The sequence below is a fragment of the Trachypithecus francoisi genome, unplaced genomic scaffold (genome assembly GCF_009764315.1).
Source record: "Trachypithecus francoisi isolate TF-2019V2 unplaced genomic scaffold, Tfra_2.0 Lachesis_group17, whole genome shotgun sequence".
In the NCBI taxonomy this organism is placed as follows: domain Eukaryota; kingdom Metazoa; phylum Chordata; class Mammalia; order Primates; family Cercopithecidae; genus Trachypithecus; species Trachypithecus francoisi.
In genome coordinates, this window is record NW_022681462.1 from 96,908,001 (window position 1) to 96,933,364 (window position 25,364).

General features: G+C 49.8%; 1 protein-coding gene across 4 annotated transcripts in view; it reads right to left on the reverse strand.

The window, feature by feature from the left end:
• LPIN1 (lipin 1) overlaps nt 1-23,022 on the reverse strand; it is a 144,806-nt gene extending 121,784 nt beyond the window's left edge. For 3 of the 4 annotated variants that reach the window (XM_033176525.1, XM_033176527.1, XM_033176526.1), the window contains exon 1: nt 22,838-22,954. In XM_033176525.1, coding sequence (XP_033032416.1) covers nt 22,838-22,918 — 81 coding nt within the window. In that variant the 5' untranslated portion in view covers nt 22,919-22,954. Of the gene's footprint in view, nt 1-22,837 lie in introns of all 4 variants that reach the window. The other variant, XM_033176529.1, reaches the window with a different exon arrangement.
• Nucleotides 23,023-25,364: the final 2,342 nt, after the last annotated feature.

The window sequence follows — 25,364 nt, forward strand, 5'->3', positions numbered from 1 at the left end:
ACCAGCAGGGACTGGATTAGGCAAGTCCAGTCACACATTCACTGAGCATCTATCAGGTGTCGTGACCTGTGCTAGGCACTGAGTCCATCAGTGGGGCAATTATAAAGATAACTAAGACAGGATCACTTGAGTTACTCATAGCCAAACAGGAAAAACAGATGCAGAAACTAACATATGTAATCCAACATGATGCTTGCTGCATGGAGGCACAAACGAAGGGCAGGGTAGCCCAGGAGGAGAGAAACCTCCTAGAGAAAGGTGGGGACAGTCAGGGAAGACATCTAGGAAGAGCACAGGAGGACAAGGGAGCATGTGGCAAGAAGCAAAGGCTTCAAGGAGACAAGAATAACCTTGGCCTTATAGCCAGTGAGGATGCCAGAACACAGAGTGAGTGGGAGTAAGGCCAAGGAGGGGAGAGGCCGCCCAGAGATAAGACTCTGCAATTCAGGAGAGGAGCTGAGAACTGAGGGCTCCACTGAGGTGTCCTGCCCAGGACAGCAACAAAGTGACCCAAGCCTTGGTTGCAGAGGAACTGTCTGGGAGCCTAGGGGTATGGAGTGGCTCTAGGGAGGTGGAGGGATGAGAGCAAAAACAGCTGCCATGGAGCGAAGACTAATTGTGTGCTCCGTGCTGTGCTGGGCATGTATACTTTTACCTTCCTTCAGCCTCACTCTCTCCCCAGGGGGACGTTTAATTAGCATCAGCTTGGAAATGAAGATGCTGAGGCTCAGAGTGGCTTCATATGGCCTATCCACACACTGTGGAAGTGGCCAAGTGGAGCCTGAATCCAGGCCTGCCCAGCCCCAAGTCCCTCACCCTTCCTTGTCTATGATACTGCCTCCGGAGAGGCAGGGAAGCCTGTGCTGAGGCTGGTGCCAAGACCCATAGTGGGAGAGAGAGAGAGAGAGAGAGAGAGAGAGAGAGAGAGAGAGAGAGAATGAACCAGAGGTCAGGATGAGACAGGTTGTGAAGGTGGCACAAACCAGTGTTCTGTGCAGCCTTAATACACGGCTCACCCCAGATGGGACATGCCCAACAGGCACTGGGCATTGCGCCACCTGACTGAGGTTGTTTGAGTCGAAGAGTACCCTGGGATGCAAAGCTATGTTTCTGTACATGGGCAGACTTTTGAAGCTTCACCTGGGAACCAGTGAGTTCTTGGATTGCAGGTGACTATGAACAATGGACACAGGCTTTCCAGAACCTGAGTGACACCTGATATGTGGATGGCTATCAGAGGCCACTGGGCTCACTTGCAGGGACTTCACCCTGTGCATCAAGGCAGACAGATGGCCACACAGGCAGCTTCCTCTTCCTAGAATAACCATCACAGAAAGATACCTACCATGTGCCAGGGGCTGTGCCAGGTGCTACCCAGAGTCAATTCATTTAGTTCTCCAAGCACTGTGGGTATTACGTCCCTTTTTTTTTTTTAATTGAAGAAACTGGGTTTCTTCGCAAAAAAATTCTCATAATATTTTAAGAACGTTTACGAATTTGTGTTGGGCCACATTCAAAGCCATCCCCGGCTGCATACGGCCCGCAGGCCATTGGTTGGCCAAGCTGGATTCATGGCCTCCAAATATTTTCCCCAAAGTGGAGGCTGATTTGAAGGAGGCACAAGTTCTACAGGAAGGGTGTGAGCTCAGGCAGTGGACCCAAGGCCAACCACTGGCTCAGGCTGACACGCCAGAGTGACAGCTGACAGGCATCATTTAGACTCCTAAGTTCCACGACCCACCTTCTGCTCACAAAATGTGCAAAGCCCTGACCTTGTCCAAAATACCAGAGATTCCACATGAGTAGGACCCTAATCAACAAAGCTTAATCTGTTTAAATAGAAGTGCCCAGCAACAAGAGTCCTGATAAAAACACTGTGTATTTCATAACGTGGGAGAAAGGAATTCGCTCCATGTTTAGAGGCGTGGCGTCGGGCAATCTAGAAGACCAGCTTTTAACAACCTGGGCCTGATCCACCAGCTCACACGTGAGTGGGTTCCTCTGCAGAAATAGCACCAGGAACATGAAGAAACAGCTGTTTCTGAAACCGTTGGAGCCACGTGGTGTTGTCCTTGCTACTGTGTGCTGTTCCTGCGTTTCTCAGAAGAGGCGTGGGACATGGGAGCCAGTCACAGAGGCCCTGACTCTAAAGAGGATTTTTAAATACAGAACTTGGAGATAGTCCCTTGACCTCGGGCACATCCAGAGCCTTCTCCCAACGCATCTGGGCTCCTGAGACAGCTGCAGCCTGCCGCAAAGCTGTCAGGAATGAGGGCCACGTGCGGCTCATCTGGGCCCGGCCAGGGGAGAGCAGGCAGCCTGAGTCAGGGCTTGCCAGGACGTCAAGTGAGGATGGCCACCGAAGCCGCCCTGCACACCCCTGGCTGAAGTGACCTGGGTCACAGACACCCACATCCCAGCAGGATCAGGACCTGAGAGAGGGGCTCTAGGCAGAAATGCGCCCATCGCCTGGCAGAGACGACAACACAGTCAGCGCTGGAGACAGTGAAACTCCACGACCACCATGGGCTCCACCAGGACTGTAGGCAAAGCCTGGCACTTCTGGGTCAGGAAGTCACCCACAGCCGAGGGTGCATGAGTAGTCTGGCTTGTGACTGCGGGCTGCCCCTCCGGAGAACCTGTATTTCTGAGCACATTGGCTTCCATGTAATGTGTGGTAGGGCTTGTTCCCTGGCCTGGTGAGGTGGGGAGGAGGGGGTTGTAAATGGGGAAGGACACAAGGATGGGGACGTTTGGTACACAGGCTCTGCCAGCACTCACACACCAGCAAGGCCAATGGGATGACTCAGTGTGATTCAGGTTTTCAGTGGCTGCAAATCCAGCCCGCCAAGCACTTCTCTACTCACCCTGCTCATGAATGGGCGTCGTTTCCCTGTGCCCAGGCCAGGTCACTACCAGTGACAGGTGAGGGAAGGAGTCGGCAGGTCACCACGGTTCAGCAAGCACTGGGCACCCGAGTGCTAGGGAGGAAGGGACAAGTTCCCAAGATGCGACACACAGATTCGGGCAGGCTTCCAGCTTCTAGGCCAAAACGAGGAGAAGCAGGAGCTGAGCACAGCTTCTTGTGCAGCCGCACAGTGGCCCACGGGGGCTGCTTCCTGTTCCTCCTGCATTGGCCACAGGCCACCAGGAGCTGCTTGCTTGCTGCTCCAGCCTGGAGCGAAGACAGAGTTCAGGGCTGCCACCAGCACAAGAGCTGGGCATGGCTAGGAGGCACCTGGGTTGCGCTGTTGTATCCAGAAGCAGCCTGGGGCTGGCCGGGGGAGCACACAGCCCTCCTCCCAGCCTCAGGGCTGCCTATTTGAGTGGCAGCTCCTCTTAAAAACAGTGCAGAACAAGCCCAGGGCCCCACAGAAGGGGGCGTTGCCCTTCCCAGAACTTGAGCTCCAGGACTTCGCGTCTGTTTCCACCAGATACAGCTTGGGGCTGGGGAACAAAGAGCCTTCTCTGGGTCAGAGGTGGGGGACCCAGAGGCTAGGCAGGAGCTCCTGTTCTGAAGGGTCCCAGGCCCGCGCCGCAGATGCTACTGACGTGGAGAACCACTCTAAAGAGGAACACAGAGAGGTAGGAGCGCAGAGGAGGTGTGGCCAGGGGAGGTACACCTGGGCGTAGCCAGGGAGGGGCGCAGGACACTTGGAGGCTCAGAGGAGACCCACGTGGTGGGGAAAGGATCCCCCGAAAGGTGTCAGAGCACGAAGCAGCAGGAAGGAGCCACCCTGGGCCGCTGCTAGGACCAGTGGTGCCCTGGAGGAAGCGAGCAGTTGTGTGGCCTGAAAGCCGGAAGTGTCCCCAAGTCTCTACATGACCACACAGGCAGTCACCTCGCTCCCCGGCACTTGGGGCAGGACAGAAGCTCACTGTCTGCTCATCAGACACCTTGTGCTGCCTTATAGACACCTTGCCCGCCGGCCATCCTCACTCACTTCTGACCGGGACCCAACTCTCTGGCCGATTCCAGGCTCTAGCACCATTTTGGTGCTGCTTGAGAAACATCTAGTTTAAGTCAAAATCCAATGTCTTTTAAATATATAGACCATATGTACCATATGTACCTATGGACTAGAGGTGAATATATATACATCACATCAAATTCAACTGACCCAGTATTTCAGGAGCACCTACTATGTCCCCAGCCTGCATGGGAAGCTGGGGATTCTGGCATGAATTGCACCCTATCCTTCCCTCGAGCAGCTCATTCAGGAGTCAGCAACCCCATCAGAAAATCAAACACCACATGTTCTCACTCATAAGTGGGAACTGAACAATGAGATCACATGGACACAGGGAGGGGAACATCACACACTGGGGCCTGTTGGGGGGTGGGGGCAAGGGGAGGGAATTTGGAGGACGGGTCAATAGGTGCAGCAAACCACCATGGCACACGTATATCTATGTAACAAACCTGCATGTTCTGCACATGGATCCCGGAACTTAAAGTAAAATTAAAAAAAAAAAAAAAACAGGAGAGTCAGCAACTATCAGAGCCATAGGATGGTGAAGGATGCTGCCAACCTCACAGCAGTGGGAAGGGGCTTGGCCACTGGGCAAAGAGGGGAAACATGTTTTATCAATTAAACTTCAAAACTCAGACCACATTTATAGTGGTCAATACAATCTATGGGAGGATATTGATTTGGACTGAGCTCCTGCAGTAGGTCCCAATAGAGCAATCCAAAAGGGAGTCACTCATGCTAAGTAAGGTTCCACTCACCAAACCAAAACCTAAGCTGTTTCCTTGTGAGATATGAACTTCCAATAAATCAAGACAGAGATGATAGCCACATCCTTAAACAGGCCAGCTTCCTTCCGGCCACCCACAAAAAGAACAACAACAACAAAAAACACACCAGAATTTTACAGCAATCAATCAAAAGGAGCCCAGCTACCCCAGGCTGGCATTATAGGGAGGTCCCCTCTGTTTTAACCCATGTGAGGAAAGTAATCTGAAGTTAACCAATCTGCTCCTCCCCTGCCCCTCATGCCCTGACTGCATCTCCAGATGCCCTCCTTTGTCCTCCATTCCAGCCGTGCTGAGCTCCTCATATTCCTCAAATACGCCACCTTAGGGCATCTGCACTGGCTTTTCTTTCCCCTGCAACACCTTTCCCCCAGAGTCAAATGGCCAGCTCCCTTATCCCCAAGTCTCACTCAGATCTCATCTGCTCAATGAAGCTGCCAACCACGGTTGGCCCTTCCCTGTCCAAATCCCTGGTCCTTGTACCTTGCTTCATTTTTTTCCATTGCACTTTTAGCCTTGGGCATGTTCTATCACTTACATATTTATTATATTAATTGTTTATGGGCTGCCCACCATGTGAACTCCATGAGGGCAGTGCTTTACTTTTGATTTGTTTTGTTTGATATATTATGTTTGTCAGATTTGTTCACCAAAGTATTCCAAGTTCCTAATACAGTCATCAGCACATCATAGGCTCTCAATAAATGTTTTCCAGCGATGGAATCGAATGAACTGTGGCCTCCTGACCACCTGGGGCCTTGGTTTTCAGGTCTTCATTTCATGGGCAGGAGCACCAAAGAAGCCCTGTGACAGCCTAGATGATGGATGATCACTGAGCTTCATGGATGCTGAGAAAATGGGGGGAGAGGGTCACAGCGAACCTCGGCTGTAATACTGCTTGTATATTTCTTAACGTAGTGGTGAGGATTCAGGAATTTTTTCTATTATTCTTTATAACTTTTGTATGTATGAGAGATTTTATATTTTAACAAAATTAACAGATGTTTAGTAAAAGGCAAAAGATGTATGCAATCTGAAGAGAACCCAGAGTATAACATTGACAGATATTTTACAAGTTAGCCTTGCCTATCATGTGCTCAGTCCTGTGCTAGGTGCCGGGCTGGGAAGCAGATGGAGCAGATAGGGTACACCAAGGACCATGGTCTCATCTTCAGAGAGCTTGGTAGGTGCATTACGAGACAGCACTGCAAGCTTCAGAAACACACACCAGGACAGAAGGTACAAGGAAACCAGCCCAGGATTTGCAGGCAAACACGTGACATAGACACTCAATGCTGCAGATGTTCAGAGCGCACAAAGTGGCAGTGGCCAGAGGGGTTGGAAGAGCTTCACCAAGACGCTGGAGCGGAGCTGAACTCTGAAGCGCCAAGGGAGAAGAAGGACGTCATGGAGACTAGAAGCCATGGCAGCGTGCTCTCTGCATCCTTGCATGAACCTCTCAGATAGGCTCGAGTAATGATAACAACCTAAACCTTACCTTAGTTTCTTCACGCATTCTTGGAGTGGATTATTCTGTACACTCTACGAAGTGTTTTCTGTTTCAAGGGCTCTATCATTCTGTGTCAAATGACTAATTCATTCTATGCTAGGCATTGGGCATGCAGAAATTTTAAAAATATATGACTCTTGGTCAGGCATGGTGGCTCACGCCTGTAATCCCAGCACTTTGGGAGGCCAAGGCGGGTGGATCACCTGAGGTTGGGAGTTCGAGACCAGCCGGGCCAAGATGAGGAAACCCCATCTCTAGTAAAATACAAAAATTAGCCAGGTGTGGTAGCTCAGGCCTGTAATCCCAACTATTTGGGAGGCTGAGGCAGGAGAATCGCTTGAACCCAGGAGGTGGAGGTTCCAGTGAGCCGGGATCTTGCTATTGCACTCCAGCCTGGACAACTGAGAGAGACTCCATCTCAAAAATATATATATGTATGTATATGTGTGTATATATGTGTGTGTATACATGTACATATATGTATATATGTGTGTACATATATGTACACATATATACACACACACACTTATGTGTATATATACACACACACACACATATACGGCTCTTGCCCCCAAGAATTCACAATCTAATGTGGGAGTCAGACATTATTGCCCCTAAGAACCTTGAGAGGGAGGTACAGCAAGTATCATTGCCATTCCCATTGAAGATGAGGAAACTGAGGTTCAGAGAGGTGCCAAGGACAAAATGTGATCCCTGTCTCAGGGAGCACCCATGGTGGGGATAGTTTCAGATATAAACAAGAAGCTCTGTGCCAGGTGACCACTCACACCACAAGGAAACTATGAACCACCAAAGGAGGTGCTTGTTGAGAATGCAGATTCTGATTCCATAGGTCCAGGGTGGGCCTGGGAGTCAGCATTTCTCATTAGCTCCTCTGAATAGTGCAGGGCTCTCAGACTGCTGACCAGATCTTTCTGCAGAGTGCCCGGGTCACATTTAGAAAATTCTGGGATCTCTAGATCAGTGTTTCCTAAGCCTGGCTGCACATCAGAATCACATGGGCAATTTGCTAAACATGCCCAAGGCTCAATGCCAGAAATTTTGATTCCACAGGGATTGGACCTAGGATTCCATCACATCAAAAAAAAAAAAAAAAAAAAAGTTGTTAAGGTGATTCTGACAGCCCTTTGGACCAACTGTTCCTGGCCTTGCTGGGAACCTGAGGATGCGTGTCTTGCCTTTTCTACTTCTCCGACTCTCTAGCTCCACCTGTCGGACCTATCTTGTCTGTCATAAAGACCCCGAAGCTTCCTTCCAATCAAAACTGGGCCCAAGTCTAGAGAAAGCCTCAGGGGTAGGATTTGGCCAGTCCCTATCCAAAAATAATATTTCTCTCCAACTTCAGCTGGCCTCAATGCCTTAAATTTCTCAGGCTGAGAATATATTCCTAAGATTTCAGGGGCAGAGCCACAATCCTATTTATCTCTGTATCATGGGGCTTAACAAAGGGAAGAGGATAGGCCTGATACCTGGAAGTAGAATTTAAATGAAAACTTCGAGTTAAGCATTGCCCTTTTTTCTGACTATTTTTATCAAAAACATCTGGAGAAGGGCAATTTAAGTGATTTCTGTCCTATGGTTTTCTTCTGTGATGCAAACTGTGAACACCCAGAGCACCATGTACCTGGGAGGAAAGCAGAGAAGGAGACAGCGGCTGGGGGAGGAACGAAGGAGGTGGACGCACGTGTAGGGCGTGTATTGTGCTCCTTATTGCTAAGCACTATTTGCTAAGCACTTTAGAAACTTAGGCCACAAAATCAGATTCGACTGAAGAATTCACTAGCATTACCTATTCCCAGGCCCCACTCAAATCTACTAAATCAACATCAACAGGGATAGAACTCAGGAGCTTTGCAAAGATCCCAGGAGTTTCTGGTATTTGGGAACCACTGCACCGCCTTGTTTAATCTGCACAGCAACCCATTTTACAGATGAGCCCACCCAAGTGCAGAGTGACTTACTGAAGCCACACAGCCAGTATGTGCCAGGGCCAAAGCACGAAGGAAAGGGGACCAAACTTTCTAGTGGCATTTTCACAGAAAGCAAAAATGTTCAAAATCCCTGGGGGAGTAAGGACAGAGGCCTTTTTGCACCAGCGTTTTACACCAGTGTTTCCTTAGGATGCACAGCAAGGTGTGTTCAGTGTATGGACTTCATCCTGGGTGACCCCAAGTGAGTCATTCTTCAGATCAGAAAACAAGGGTTAAGGTTAGGGTAACAGCCTGTAAGAAAGTGACAGCCCCCAGAACTCACAGTAACAACTCTGCTCAGGAAAAGGCATTCCATGTTCATAGAATAGTTAGATTGGAGAATCAAGGGACTCACACACACTCACACTGTAGGTAGGGGTTTCAGAGAGGCATTTGATAAGATCTTTCATGATGCTCTAAAGGTTAGTTTAGATACCCTGGGTTGGGTAATAGTATATCAAGCACAGCATTTAGACATTGTTATTCCTAAGAAATACGGAAATCAAGTTGGATGGGGGCTTCTCAGGCCAGGCCACTGGCTCTATTCTTGCTCTTTCTTTCTTAGACATTTGATCAATACTGAAGTGGGAGAGAAAGCATGCTTGTGGCTTATGGTCAAGATGGTTTAGTGAATTTGTATTTTGAATCAAATACAAATTTGAATCACCCCCTCTGATCCAAGCCCACAGTATATCAATGGATAAGCAAATATGACATAGCAGGCCTCCAACACCAGTCAGTGTGCAAGAACCAAAGACAGATTAGAAATGTGTAAGGTGAATGGAGCTGAAGCCACAGGCCCAGCAGGCTCTGGCCTGGAAGGAGGTCATGGCTGGAGGTCAGCACCTGCGAAGGAATGCATCGACGGGACATGGGAGCCGGGCTTCACACTGAAGGTAATCCTGGGAAGGGATTTCCAATGCTGGTGAAAAGAGGCTTAAACATGTCTGCAGCCCTACTGCTTAGGGCCAAGGCGATAGAGGGAAGCGACCCAACCTTTCAAGCAGGAAGGAAACCAAAGGCTACTTCGTTCACAGCCCAGATTTCCCCATATCACTGTAAGACGGGAGTTTGGAAGTGCTGTTATAAGGCCTGGCTCTGGACCGTGCCCTGGGACCTGGGGAGGCAACTACAAACCACAGGACGGAGGGTGGACCTTCAAATCACCCAGCCTTGCTGCTAGAGAACAAAGGACTAGGAGTTGGGGTGAGGGGTGTTAGAGCAGAGAAGAAAAAACACAAGAAGATTTTAAAATTCACTCAAAATGAGCCCTCCAGCAAAACGTCTAATGCTAAGGACAGCACACAAAATAAATATTTGGAATACAGATTTACATCATGTTGTATCCTAGTTATTCTCATTTAACAGTCATTATCAGGTTATTGAACAATCTGATAATGACTGTTAAGTGAGAATAATTGAGACACATAAAGACACAGATTAAGGAATAACCTCCATTAAGAAGAGAAATTATGAAACAGATATCAAAAGGTAAACAATGAAATAAGGGAAAAGAATCTATTAGAAATATTGGATATGAAAAACATAGTCATTGAAATTAAAACATAAATATCAATATGACAGATAAAACCTAACAGGAAGCATAAAAGAGAGAATTAATGAAGTAAAATATAGTAAGGAAGCATTCAATAGGCACGGCAAGTCAAAGAGATTAACAAAGAAGTAAAACAGCAGCTAGGAGACATGGAGGATACAGTGAGGTTCAAATTTGTGTCTAATTGTTCCAGAAAGGAGAAATAAGGAGATCACAAAGAAGAAGCTTTTGAAGAGATGTTTAAGAATCTCCCAAAATTGATGAATGAGTGATGAGTAAAAAAGCAGACTCTGAACATTGAGAAGAGTAAATAAAAATAAATCTACACCTACACATTACAGTGAAACTTAGAGCATACATGCAAAGGATAACGTTTAAATGTCTCAAGGAAGACACGTTTCCTTAAATACTGAGGGGAAGCAACTGTGGACCTAGAATTTCATAATGACATAAATCACCATTCAAGAAAAAGAAAGTGTGGAAAAAAAAAGGATACATTTTCAGATAAACAAAAACTATAGACATTTGTCTTCCATAGACTGTCCCTAGAAGAATCATCAAATCATGAACTCAGACAAAAGGTGTGGGATACAAAAAACAGCAAAAAGTACAGATAAAGATACAACAGATTGGACATATTATAATTAACATTTTTTTACTGAAAACAATAACTGAAATTTTTAGGTTTTCTTTAAAACAAAAACTAAACCTCTGGACAAGACTGATAAGATAGGGGTGTATCCAATGGTTGTCAAAGTGAGCTGAGGCTTAGGCCCTGTTTGGCAAGAGTATAGAAGTAATAAATAATTTTAAACCATGTTAGACAATGTTTGTTATATAGGTATGTTTTCTTTTCTTTTCTTTTTTTTTTTTTTGAGACAGAGTCTCACTCTGTCACCAGGCTGGAGTGCAATGGCATGATCTTGGCTCACTGCAACTTCCGCCTCCCGGGTTCAAGCAATTCTCCCACCTCAGCCTCCCAAGTAGCTGGGTTTACAGGCGCACACCATAACGCTCAGCTATTTTTTTGTATTTTTAGTAGAGATGGGGTTTTGTCATGTTGGCCAGGCTGGTCTTGAACTCCTGACCTCAGCAATCTGCCTGCCTCAGCCCAAAGTGCTGGGATTACAGGCGTGAGCCACCGTGCTCAGCCTATAGGTACGTTTTCAAAAGCTAAGGAGAACCACTAAAAGAATATAATTTTGTTCTGTGATTATGGAATTAACTGAGCAAAAACAGAAGAGAGGATAGAAAAATTATATTTTTAAATTATAAATTCAACAGAAGTCAAGAAAAGAAAGCAAGTCAGGTTTTTAGAAGTCACAAAATCAGTATGTTGGATAACAAAATCAAAATCTGAAAGGACCCTGTCAGGTCTAAAACCAACAAGATGATATTTAAGACAATTATGCTAAGCCTCAAAAGTCCATTGTAGAACTTCCAGATGCCAAAGCCTTAGCCATCAGCAATTAATGCGAAAAAATCAGAATACTTTGAAACGACCAGAGCAGTTCATTAGTCTCTCAAAGCTCCTCCATGTGTAAACTGAGGCTAAGAATTACCTGTGTGTTTCTTACAAGGATCGGCAGGACAAAATACGGAAAATGTCTCGTAGGGCACTGGCATGGAGTGAGAGCACTCAGTAAACAAAAACGATAATCAACCTGGACATTGATCATTTTGGAAACACTTTGAATTATCCATAAATTTGGAATAAGTCGTGTTTGCCAAGTACCATTATACAAGTCGGCTGCTCAAATCCAGTGTTCAGCGTAGAAGACTTACTGTTCCTTTTCTTTCTATCTGCTGACCTCTCACCCAGTGGGCATTTCGAATTAGGTAAAAACTAGAACTTGACCCCGCCTTGCTTCACCATTAACTGGGAAGTGCCTATCAAATGGCTATTAATAAACTTAGCTTCTGCCTGGGTCAAATCAGGTGAAGACACCAACTAGCCAAGTCCCTTTCTCCTTTATTTTGAACTGTTTTGAAACTCGAATCACCTTATCCTTAAAGAGAATTCACTCAAGAATTTCAACAAAACTCCCTTATTATTGGTTGAAAATGTTGTATGTATTACCTCATTTTCCATTTGTCAACACTCCCTGCCTGCTCTGCATGTGGCGAGGTGCCCTACTCCGCGCCGGTGTGTCCTGTACCCGGGCTCAGCGTGACAGCGCCCTCTAGAGGGTATTTCTGGGCCAGGACACCGGGACCCGAGCGACCGCAATGAGATGTTTCTGTGAAAGGCTGCACTTTTATGGGGTAAATGAGGAACAGGCGGGGCCTGAAAAATATAGCAGGGCATGGAAACTGGATCCTCCCAGCCGCTGCCGTGCAGAAAGTCTGCAGACTGTCACTCCGTGCTGCTCTAAAAGGAATTCCAGCCTGCAACTCCAGAGTGGTAGCTCTGGGAGGTTACTTCCTCTAGGAGTTTCAAAGGATGTTGCAAGGAGCCCTGGGGTGACTGTGGGGAGAGGAAGGGTGGAGCTGGCAAGGAGGTGGCAGGGTTGATGTAGGGAAAAGAAAGGAAGCTTGAGAAGGGAGGGCTCCAAGCTCTCCGTCCTTTTATCTCCAGAAGTTGCTCCATTCTTATTCCATGTATAGACAGGGGCCTGCAGATATTTTCAGCTATAACAAGAATTCCATGTCGCAGAGTGCAGCATTGAGAACTATGGAGAGGCTCAACTCCCTGGGCCACCACTGACACTCAGAGTGCCTCCAAGCAGAATTAACAAAGAGGACCTCTGAGTGGACAAACTTCAACAAGGTGCCCTTTCCCCTTCACTGTCCCATCCAGCCTCAGTCCCAGAGCCCAGCGGGCATGATGAGTCAAGCACAGGTTGGGTTTCCGCCCCCAGCGTCCTCTTGGCCAGCACTCCATGCAGACCATAAACTGCAGAGACTTAGCTGCAGCCCTGCCATGGCCTCATTTAATAAAAGTGCATGTCACAAGCCACCTACCTGACATGGCTGGTCTGCAATGCTGCCTTCCCCGTGAGTGTTGGTGAGCTTGGCTACTTTTGAGGGCACCCCTGTGCTTGCAGCGTCCACACAGGGTCTCAGGCAGTCTATGGACAGCCCTATGGGGAAGGTGCCATTGCTACAAATGTATTGCAGGCCTGGTCAAAACCACATGGGTCAAGGCTAGAACCAGATTCTCTGAACTGTTCAGATTCTCTGTATTTCTCTCCTACTAAATGCAATTCTCCCCTCTACAGAGTCTCATTCTCTTCATCCTAGTAACAATAAACTCTTCCCAAGTTCAGAGGCAAAGCTCCCTGTCCCTACCTTGCTGTCCATGCTGTAGGAGATATCGTATCCCCCTGCCCCTCCTTGAGCCCAGCTGCAGAGCAGCTTACAAGAGTCTCGCAGTCGTATTTATTTCAAACTTTCGGTATTATTTGCTTATATACTTTATCAAGGCCAAGAAGGATCTCAAGAAGCACATGATGAAGAACAAAAGTGGGTAATAGGATCGTTTAAAAACAGATCAGGACCAGGCCCAGTGGCTCATGCCTGTAATCAGCACTTTGGGACGATCACTTGAAGACAGTAGTTCAAGACCAGCCTGGACAACATAGAAACACCCCATTTCTACAAAAAAAAAAAAAAAAATTAAAACTTAGCTGGGCACGGTGGTGTGTACCTCTTGTCCCAGCTACTTGGGAGGCTGAGGTGGGAGGATCATTTGAGCCTGGAATTTGAGGCTGCAGTGAGCTCTGATCACACTGCACTCCAGCCTTAGCAATGCACCAAGACCTCATCTCAAAAAAAAAAAAAAAAAAAAAGAAGATCAAAAGCTATGAAATGGAGTTGGATTCAGAATGCCGGGAGGGAGTGGAGAGAATGATTCCTGAAATCTAGACTGTAGATAATCCTGCCTTTGAGCACCAAACAAAACTCTGCCCCCAGCAGCTGGGGCCGAAGAGGAAAGGTGAGTGCCCGGGCTCTACTTACCGAACAAAAAGATCCATATCAATTCATCACTATGGACACACATTCCAACTGCAAACACTGTGAGGGGCATATTCACGGGTCCTCACACGGGGTGATGAGAGCAGAAAGTCCGGGTCAGACCCTCTCGGAGAATGGCCACAGGCATCTCATTGCTCGCGTGAGAAGAAGAATGCTCTTTCCCATGGGCACGTGCTCTGCCCATGGCGCCCAGGCTATGGCTGCCCACCCTGTTCCTGTCCCTTTAAACCAGGACGACCCATCCACAAAACTCACCACACAACCTCCGTCCAGGGCCAACACACACAGTCCTCAGGTGTGCCAGACTCTCCAGCACCGTCCTTCCCCACCAGCCTCCATCTTTCCCGGAGTCCGTCCAACCCAACGTTCTAGCCTTCCTCTCTCGTTTCACTCTGGGGGCTAACTGCAGAGCACCTCTGGAGTGCTCTGGGCCCACCCACTTTCTGGTTCCCCCTTCTCCAGGTGCATCCCACCCACACTGGGCAGGGCTTTCTCAAAGGGACAGCCCAGGGGCTGTGGATGATCACATGATAAGTGCCAAAAGTGGGGTCGGGGATCCTCAGCACGTTGATGAAGCCCAGAGCAGACCAAAGCTCACCAAAGACCTGTGCGCACTCAACTGGTCATTTCATTCCGGCATCTGTTTCTTCAGCAAGTTCTGGGTGCTTGCTATGTGCTAGTGGCCCATTCCAAAATAACCACAATAGAAAGTAGGGGCCAAATTCTAAAAGCGAGCTGGTGGGTGGTTAAGAATGTAGGCATCCCACCAGCTGGGGGTTTCCAGGAGAAGGCTGAAGGCTGCACTTACACAAGGCCTTGAAGGATCACTGGACATTGCAAGAGCTCTGTCAATTGAGTGCAACCCCAAAGGAAGAAACGGGGTTGGATAAGCAGAGGCACGGGGAGAATGTGAAGGGCTGAGAAAAGAGACACAGAGGGAAATCTCTGGAAAGAGAAACAAGACCAAGTGCATTCCAAATCTAAATGCAAAGGGAAGCTCAAAATGGTACCTGAGTTTACACACATTCCTCAATGGGAAGTCAGGAAGTGACTCTTAGTCTTAGCTCTGCCATAGGCATGCCTAGAAAAGACACCTGCTACCCTGTGGGGCACTCGGTAACCCGTCTGTAAAACGAAAGGATGCACCAGATCTGGAGTTCATAAACTCTGTATTTCAGGGACTGAAGTTGTATCTCCAGCCTAGATTTCTCATCTGAATTCTGTTAAAAGGTGAACTGAGGCACAATAAAATTCTAAAGAGTTTATTTGAGCAAACGGTTCAAAACCCTTCTCTGCTACCACCTGGTTAAAAGCACCATCCCCTCCCACTTGGATTATCGCAACAGCCTCCCAACAGGTCCACCATGTCTGCCCTGCCCCGAAAGCCCAGGAGATAGGTCCCCTTAACATAGCAATCCAAGGCGGGGTCGAGGCCAATGTCTCCATGCTGGCCTGTGCTCCGCCAGCCTCCACATCACTCTCACACCATCTCCTCCTACTTTTCTCATCCTCTCAGCTCTGGCCACACTGGCCTCTTGGGGTTCCTCAAACCTGCCAAGATGCTTCAGCCTCAGGGCCCTTGACACCTCCTGAGCCTCTGCTCACTCCTCAGCACCTTCAAGTCTTTACTCACATGTCACTTTCTCAGGGAGGCCTCCCCAACCTCCCCACTGAAAATTGCATCATCCTTCCATCTCGGGCTCCCTGTTGCCTTCCCTTACTTTCTTTTTCTCCACAATCCCACTCCCCGTCTGATATGCGTGTTACTTAGACACTTGCTTATTCTTTTCTCCCCCACCTGGACTGTAAGCTTCAGGAGGGCAGGATGTTTGTTTTATTCACGACCCATTTCCAGTGCTTAGAAGAGTGCCAGCCACAGTGTCACCTAGTGAATATTTATTACTAGAATAAGCAAATGAGTGAAAAGACAATAATCTTTTATAATTTTCATTTCAGGGAGCATGCATGGTAACTGACGTACGGTTGTCAACTTTTAAACTTAAAAAATGAAAAACAATGGAAGGAAGGGTGGGAGGGAGGGACAGTACTTTCTTTTCATAAAAGATACGTTAACCTCCCCAAAATAGAAAGTGCCTTCTCCCAGGATAAATAACAGTCTTTCCCAAGGAATTTGAATGGGCCAAGTCACATTAACATATCTACCCCACAACATTGTCTTATTTTCTTTGTTCACCATGGGTCAGTGTAAACTTTGGCACCAATAACCTATGCCATGCCTAGCAGCCCTCCAGCTCTGTGTTACTCTGGTTCTTCCTTCAAAAACTATAGTGGCTCATGCCTGTAATTCCAGAATTTTGAGAGGCCAAAGCAGGAGGATCATTTGAGGCTAGGAGTTCAAGACCTGTTTGGACAACATAGACCTTGTTTTCACAACAGCTGTTTTAAAAAATTAGCTGGTTGCAGTGGCACACACCTGTAGTCCCAGCTACCCGGGAGGCTGAGGTGGGAGGATTGGTTGAGCCCAAGAGGAAAGAGAGTCCCTCACCCTGGCTGGCCCTTGCTCTAGCAGACACATCTGCTTACATCACAATCAGCCTTGGCACTGGGAAGGGTGGGGGCTCCAAATCCAGAAGCCAACTCAGACCCAGAGCTGCCGTTTAGATCACAAGAGCCAGTATGACACCTGCCAGAGGTTCACAAACTGTACAGTTCACACTGAATTTTCAGTAAATGGATACTTTGCCTGGCAGCTTCTTCTAATCCACCTTTCATGCAGCTGCTATGAGAAAAGTAAGAAGATTCTTCCGAGCTCACCTCATTCACCCCCATGCTGGGCTGGTAAAGCAGCGTCATCAGTCCCAGTTTAAAGATGATGAGCCCAGGGCTCGGAGAGGCTCAAGGTGACTTGGGCAAGGTCGCAGCCCAGTTTAGAAGCAGCAGAGCTGGGATTCCAAGCCAGGGCACCTGGACAACAAAGCCTGGCTTTCACCACACCTGCCCCTTCCTCAGGTGCAGCAGGACATTCACATAAACACCAGCCCTCCTGGAGGAACAGAGCGGCAGGGCAGGGCAGAGCAGGGCAGATCTGCTTACTTCGATGACCACAGCATTGGGGATAAGCCACGCCCCATCTTTTCTCCTCTGCGTAGAGTCCAGGAGGAGGAGGAGGCGGGGACAAAGAAGAGCGGACCCATTACTTCCCAGAGTAAAAGCCATCTCAGATCTCCCTATTTCTCTTCTTCCTTTTCAGTCCCTCACCCCCGTCCCTCACATTCAACTCCAGGCCATCTGCTCCCAAAAGTCGACTCATGGGCTGCCTCCCTTCAACTGCTCCCATCTCCCCATGTCTGGAGTCTTCATTTCAAGTATACCCAGCCAAGCCCAGCCCATTCTCTCACGCTTGAGCATGTTTAACTATTGGAAGACAAAATTACAAGATGCATTTTATATGATCTGCATTATTTTATGTGGTTCTTAGCTCGCTGGCTATTACTGAAATTCCAGATCAAGTGTGGCTTCTGCAGCCCCTACAGGGCCTGCAGGGGTGCAGAACCAACATTGACAAGTTAAACGGCAATAATAGAGCACACCACAGTTTGAGGAGTATGTGGAGTCACATAACCCATTTGAGCTTCACAATCACAAGCATCACAAACTGAGTCTCTCAGGGAAGGGACCTTGTTGAAGGTCTTGCTTTAGACACTTGCTCCCCACTCTGGCCCTGACCAGAGGGATCGGGAAGACTACTGAGGCCACCCAAGTAGGCGGTGAGAAAGGACCTTTGGGAACAGGTTTGGGTGAAGGAAGGCTACACACTGAGGTGCTTTGGCTTAATAGGTGTGTGCTAAATAGGGTGACTGCTCCAGTCCAACACCTATGACAGCAAAAGAGGGTGCCATAAATAATTACAGGACAATAGGCATAAACCTGAGTGACCCGGACAAACAAGGACTTGCATTCCTGTGATAAGGGTCTGCCCTGGGTTGGGCAGTCTGGGAGGCTGTGCTAGGTGCTGTGGGGACACTGAGATGATAACACTCTCACTTCCCCGGGGAGTGTGACATTTACTGGGATCAGAAGAAGGATCAATATGTACTGGGACATGATCACAACTATCTCTGTCACTTAAATGCTGTGTTCAGAGCCATGTCCCCTGCACTCCAACTTTACAGAGGAGAACAGAATCTGTCTGCAGCAGAAAGATGACGATCGCGAAACAAAGAAATTTTAGGCAAGTTACATTATGGGAGGACGGGAGCTCCTACCCCCAACCATGAACTGAAATGGTATGGAGATGGAAGCATTTGAGCTGGGCCTTGAAGGATGGCTAGGGCTGTGACCGGTGCAGGGGAGAAGGGATTGAAGGTGGGTGTCTGTGCCGGGGACAGGATGTGTTCCCAGCTTGCTACGAGTTCAATCGCAAACATGTAACAGCAGAGACTTTAAGCAGGACTGGCCTGGCTGCTCCCCTGTGACCACCGACTTTGCTCGTGCTCATCCTAATCTCTTGTCACTAAGAAAAGTCACATCAGACACCATGGTTGGGTTTCCAGGAGATAAGTGGTTTCCTAGGTGTAGTGGCAGAGTGTCACCTCCAGGGGGCGCTCAAGGCCTCCCCACGGTTCACCTGCAGGAGGAGTGGGGCGGACCCAGGACGCTGAGAGGAGACAGAGGCCCAAAGCCCTGCTCCCCACGGAGGCCTGCAGTTTTCTTCTCTGCCTCCATCTCCCCCACAACAAACACCCCAGGGGCCAGTGCCTTCAGGCTGGCCCGAGAGCCCTCCGAGGAGCAGGGGGCAGCCCACACAGCCGTTTCAGGGGGTTCGCGGTCTGGGAGAAGTGGACCTTTTTCCTGGGTTTGTCTCCACACCTGGCCACCGTCAGGGGCATGCGCTCTAGAGGTCCCTGTAGAAAAGGGCCCCAGAGGACGTCGCCCAGCCTCTGTTCAGGCCTCTGGTTGGTGCAGCCAAAGGAACTCAGGTGGCAAACAAAAGCTCTGGGTAGATGGGGCCCCAATTCCTACCTGGACTGGAGGTGATAAAATGGTTCCAGGGTCCCGAATGGTCACCTCCCGGGAGACCCAGCTAACACACCTGGCTCAGCACATCCCGGAGCAGCACAGGGACGTGGTAGAAGGAAAGAACAGAGCTGACGGGGGTGTATTAGCCTATTCTCGCACTGCTATAAAGAAATACCTGAACCTGGGTAATTTATAAAGAAAAGAGGTTTAATTGGCTCACAGTTCCACAGGCTGTACAGGAAGCACAGCTGGGGAGACCTCAGGAAACTTACAATCATGCAGAAGGCGAAGAGGAAGCCAGCATGTCCTAGATGGCTCGAGCGGGAGGAAGAGGAAGAGAATAGAAGGAGGTGCTACACACTTTTAACCAACCAGATCTCTCATGAGAACAGCAAAGGGAAAGTCCGCCCCGTGATCCAATCACCTCCCACCAAGCCTGTCCTCCGACACTGGGGATTATAATTCAATAGGAGCTTTGGGTAGGGGACACAAATCCAAACCATATCGGGGGTGAGGTGGGGCCAGACTTTGAGAGGCCTTGAATGCCAAGCTAAGTGACTAGAGGAAGACTAAACTCAGAGTTCTTCATACAGAGACAAATGCAGGATCTGGCTCCATGCATTTTCCCGTACAGGGCTCTCTGAGTCCGCTGGGCCGGTGTAAATGGATTCAGTGTCATGGCACCATTGTATTTACAGTCCAGCCTGTCCCGACAGGCCATCTGCTTTCAGGCGTAGGGCTGGGATTAATAATAGCTACTGTTTATCAAGTACCTGTGAGTAATATATAGTTAGGTATTATAAGCTTCATTTTATAGATGAGACAACTAAGTCTTCAGCAAATCGAAAGTTGTAACTGACAATGTTGGGGTGTGAGTCCAGGCCTCGTGGCCCCGAACCTTGGCCTTCACTCTGGGTCTTACATATTTGGCCCCTGACTGCCTGCTATCTTTCATAGACGGGGCGCCTGACCAAGACGAATGCCACCACACACACCCTAACTAAGAAAAAAATAATGTCCCAACAGCCCAAGGAACAACCCCTGCAGGCTTAGCTTTAGGGGAACACACTGTACTCTCATTCCCCAGCCTTTGCTCAAGCTGACCCCGCAGCCTGGAAAGCTCCACCCCCATCAGCTCTGTTTATTGAAATCCTATTCCTCCTCCAAGGCCAGCTTCTCTGAGAGGCCTCCTCTGGCCCTGCCAGGCTGAATCACTCTTCACCTGTGCCCTGTGAACTCTGTGGCTGGCCAGCTGCAGCCCCACCCATTCCCATTCCACCTTGACCTCCTGCAGAGGAGGGAGAGACGAGGCCTTACACACACCCCCACCGAATCACGCCCCCCGCACCCCACCACAGAACTCTGTACATATTCAGGACCCAGAAATACTTGTGGCGCAGAGACCAAGCCCGGAGTCTCTGGGAATGGCCATGGCCAACAGCACAGGTGATGCTGCCAACTTAGCAGGTGCCTCTGAGGGCTCACGCTGCCGCCAGCTGCCCTTTTCCAGCCCCAGGAATGAAAACAGCCCCAGGGCAGCTGAGCCACTTTTACCCTTCCCAGAAGCCAGTCAGCCCTGCCTGGGCTTCTGGCCAGGGCAGTCGCAGCTCCTGCCCCTCCCACCCACATCTCCTGCATCCCCCCTCAGCATTCCTGGACTGCTGTCAGTCCATCGGGGGCCTGCCTGATCTAGGTACCAGTTCCTCTGCTTTGCCGAAGCCCAACTCTGGGTCCAGCCCTCCCTGCCCTCCAAGGACTAGTCCCAGACTCAGTCACCAGCAGCAACTCCCAGTGACGCTGCCAGTTTCACGGCTCTGCAGCCACCCTTCAGCAAGCAGGTCAGATTCCTCCAGGTACAGCACCAACCTGAGCCAAGGCCAAGGCCACCAGGCCCCCTTCAGAAGCAGAGCCTTGCAGGAAGCCAGCTCTGCAGCTTGAGAGGAAGCGGGCCAGACTCTCCCTGCCCCCATCACCCTTCTGAGCCATGGAGGCCTGCCTCCCCCGAGGCAAAAGGCATGGGCACCGCACAGAGACGGCCAGGGCAAGGGTAGGGGGGATCTGGACCACAGTGGCTCAGCCAAGGGGCCTGCTGAGGGCTTTAGCCTGGGGCTTAGTATCCCTCTGTCTGTTGACAAGCGTTTGTCAAACACAGAGGAAACAGACAAGCGTTTGTCAAACACAGAGGAAGGTTGTGGGGTTGGAAGAGCTATGGAATACAAGGAAACACGTGGTGGGTTTGACATCCTTTCTGCAGCTTCATTACAAGAAGCCTTCAGTGAAGGAAGCACCACCTCTGTTTACAACATCTCCAGGCTTTTATGTTATTTAAACTTTCCTGTATATGCTACATATTCTATAATGAACATGCTTTTATAATCAGAAAAATAATTAATATCCAATAAAACACAAGCAGAAAACAGACATGATATTAAATCAGTATTAAATCCAAACTTCCACATCTGTAGGGAGGTGCAGGAGAGGACGAGGGTTGGGCTGGGCCCCAGGAGGCCTGGGTTCCTGTTCCCATCTTCCACCACTCCCCTCCCAAGGTGCTATGTGAAAGTCCCAATTTCATCACCTCAGTTTTCTCAGCTGTCAAATGGGAATCGCAGTGCTGTGCTGCCCTCCTGCCGGGGTTGTGTGAGAGAGATGCCGTGATAATGACACCTGCGTCTCAGGGCTGGCGAGAGAGTCAGTCCCGCGGGGCATGTGGCAGAGCTTCACAAGAGCCTCACCTGCCCACTTGGCAGGTGTACCATTCCCAGTCAGCACTGGACAAACTTAAGAGACATTCCAGCAATGGAAACAAGACAAAGCCATTGTAATCCTCGACTAACCACAAAAATAGTCTACTTAATCTGAGCGCGGTGTCATTCGCTTGCACCAGGCTCCCGAGAGGAGGTCCTGCTCTTGTCCTCATGATGTAGAGGGATGTTGTGGACCAGCCTGATGTCTCTCCCCTGCAGGCCTCCAGGCCATTCAGGAAATACTTGCCTAAAGGGCCAAGCTGCAAAACAGTGCGGAGATGTGAGCAGGATCCATGCCTCCTTTCTCCCTAGACAGCCCTCACTGCATTGGAGCCTGGGCACCAGCCCCAGAAGGGCCTCTTGTCCCTGCAGGAAGGCACTGCCCTGAGGATGGAGCTGACTGAAGTGACAGGCAACAGGTGCTTGGGGTCCAGGAGTGGGAGGTTGGCCTGCCTCCCCACTCTATCCCCCTAGGATGCAGAAAGCCCCAGGGCTCCCTGCCCTCCAAGCATGCTGAATGCTCTCCACTGCTATCTCAACCTCTGCAGCTGAGGACCACAGCAGGTGTCCCCAGTGCACCATTTGGAGCGGTGGTTTGACACATTATCCTCATTACAGCCCAACCCCCTGGCCTCTGGAAGAAACAGCAGGGTTCTGAATTCTGGCCCAGGTCCTAGCCTCGGGACTCACTGCCACTTAGGGTTGTTTGAACGCCCTCCACTCCTGCTTTGGGCTTTTTCGTGAAAATAACTACTTTTGTGCAACAACAACAAAGAAGCCTTGGTTGCTAGGATGAGATCTGAAAAGGGCAGTAGGGACAGCCGCTGGCTTTGGGTTTCCGCAGGAGCCCCACAGCCCACACAGCATATTATTGGAGACAGCTCTGGTTAAATGATCATATTGGAGGGGGCCCTTCAACCCTCCACACCTCACTTCCTGGCCCGCACACAAACTGGACAGACAGGGGTGTTCCAGCACAGTGCCTGATGGTCTAGAGGCACTCACGAAGCTCTGAAGTCCGATTCTGAAGATAAAGCAATCGCTATGCATTTTCCATCCAAGGCAAAGAAAAAACCCTTGAATTCTTGAATAAGTTCTACAACCTCCTCTATAAATGTAGCCTCCTGAACAGGAGCCTGTGAGGAGGAGCAAGCTGGGCCGGTCACTTATCTGGAGAAGCGTGAATGCACAAACCTATCCTGAACAAGGCGCTCTGGGTGCAAATGATCCCCGTGTGCCATCAGTACGCAGACACCTGGGGATGGAAGGAGGAAGAACACGGGCTGTGTTTGCAGATGGCCACAAGGCGGCCCTTACCCATGACCAAGCTGAGTCTGGGGAGCTCTTGCCCTGCGAGGTCTCCCAGCTGGAGCTGCGAATGCCGTCCTGTTCCCCCATGGCCCTCCCTGTGGGGTGCTGTCTGCCTCCTCACCCAGCATCAGGAGAGAAATGTCCCCCAGGCAACACCGGCTCACAGACTGGGAGGCTGGGCTGGGCGACACCGGAGCCTGGGCAGGCGGTGCTTCCCTTTGCACCAGTCCCAGGAGCCCCAGCCAAGTCACACGGCTCAGCAAAAGAGCAGAGTGTTGAATTGCAAATCCTCTCCTACCTGGGGACCAGCTGACAAACAACACCAAGGAGGCAAAGCTTCCAGAAGATGCCAGTTTCTGTCAACTTTGTGAAGGGGAAAGTAGAGGAGGGAATGATCCCTGCCAGCCAGCCACGGGGCACTGTGTACCCTGCCCTCCCCAATCCAGCTCATCAGAGGCAGCAGGACTGAGAAACTGAGTAACTTCCCCAAGGCCACGCAGCTCCCGGGATGCTTTTCTCCTGCTGTTCTTGTTTCCAGATTTGTCCGCTTTTGTTCCAGATTTTGTCTTGGGATGTTCTGTCTCCAGAGGCGATTGGGGGGAGGTGTGGAGGGAAAGACTACCTCTCGAGCTGAGTGCTGGAAATGGTGCTTTCTAGACAACAATCCCTCCACTTTGTACTCTACCACTGTCTCGCGTGAAAGGTTCTGGAGTCCTCTCTGTCCCTCTGCATCGCCTCGGCACCCCGCGGAGCGTCAGGAGAGCCAGGTCCAGTGGGGTGCTGTGCTCCCCACATGGCCCTGAGCACGGCACACCACTCTGGACCCACTTTCCCAGTGACCCCCAAGGCCACCTGCAGACACTCAGCCCCATCCATCATCACGACAGCTCTCCTGGTGAATACCTCTCGCATCAGGACGTGTGCTAAACATTGAAGATGCATGACGGGTGCGGGGGCTCACACCTATAATCCCAGCACTTTGGGAGGCTGAGGTGGATGAATTCCTTGAGCTCAGGAGGTTGAGACCAGCCTGGGCAACATGAAGAAACCCCATCTCTATCAAAAATACAAAAAATTAGCCAGGTGTGGTGATGCATGCCTGTGGTCCCAGCTACTAGAGTGGCTGAGGTGGGAGGATGGCTTCAGCCGGGGAGGTAGAAGTTGCAGCGAGCCAAAGTCACACCATCGCACTCCAACCTGGGTAACAGAGTGAGACCTCATCTCAAAAAACAGAAGAAGATGCATGATCATATATAATTCCGCAGCACCCCTATAAGGTTATGAACAGGCAACAGAAGCTTCCAGAACTGGCCTTGGGTCCCAAAGCTGGAAAATGGCAGAACAGGGCCAGGCTGACTTCAAAGGTGGTGATGCTCTTCATCTAAACCTAATCCTTGCATGAGCCTTGGATTCTGCCCAGAGTGGTGATGGGGCTGGGCTCAGGTGACCTGCCCAGGGTGAAAGGGAGGGCACATCACTAGGGTGGTTTCTTGGCAAGGTGGGGGCAGAGGGCATACTTCGAGAGAGGGTACAGAAGCCACTATCTGGTTCAACGAAAACTGAAGGAGAGGGCTTTGCAGTTTCACTGAGAGAGAAACAGCTTGCCCTGGGAGCACAGCAGGGCTAGGGAAGAAACTTTAGAACACTGTCATGCGAGCCTGTTGGATGTTCTAAGCGTCCAATAAAGGGAGTGGACTAGGAGAACAGCCTAAGTTCCCCTTCCAGGCCAAGTGAGCCTCACTGAGCGTCAGCTTCCTTCTCTGGGAGATGATACCGCCTAACCTTGAGGACCACTGTGAGATTAGAGGTGATGTGTGTGAGAAAAGTACTTGGCGCAGAGAAGGAGCTCAGAGACGTCAGTCCCAGCCTCTCACCCTTTCCCTCAAAGGTCAAAGGAAGAAGAAATCATTACAGGTGGAGAGATCCAGGAAGACTTCATGGAGAAGAGGGCATTTGGCCTGGTCTTCATGAACAGGACAAATTTGAAAACAAGGAGAGCAGGAGAACAGCATCCCAGGAAGGAGTCATAGCAGGAGCTAAGGGTTAAAAGTGAAGAAATACCGAGTGCTCTCGGAGGTTCATAGGTGACTCCCAGAGGCAGCCTGGTCACCAGGGGATCAGCGCATCCTGTGGATTCTTGACAGCTCCAGGGACTTAGGGAAATATTTCAGGGACATTCACCTTGGTCCTGGCAGTGAGGGGGAGCCAGCAGGAGGACGGTTGGAGGCAGAAGCTGCAGCAGTAAGTCAGGCCGCTGACTCAACTTCTCCAGGTGCTGGTCCTCCTCTGTCCCCACAGGAGACAGAGACCAGCCTGGGCAACATGAAGAAACCCCATCTCTATCAAAAATACAAAAAATTAGCCAGGTGTGGTGATGCATGCCTGTGGTCCCAGCTACTAGAGTGGCTGAGGTGGGAGGATGGCTTCAGCCGGGGAGGTAGAAGTTGCAGCGAGCCAAAGTCACACCATCGCACTCCAACCTGGGTAACAGAGTGAGACCTCATCTCAAAAAACAGAAGAAGATGCATGATCA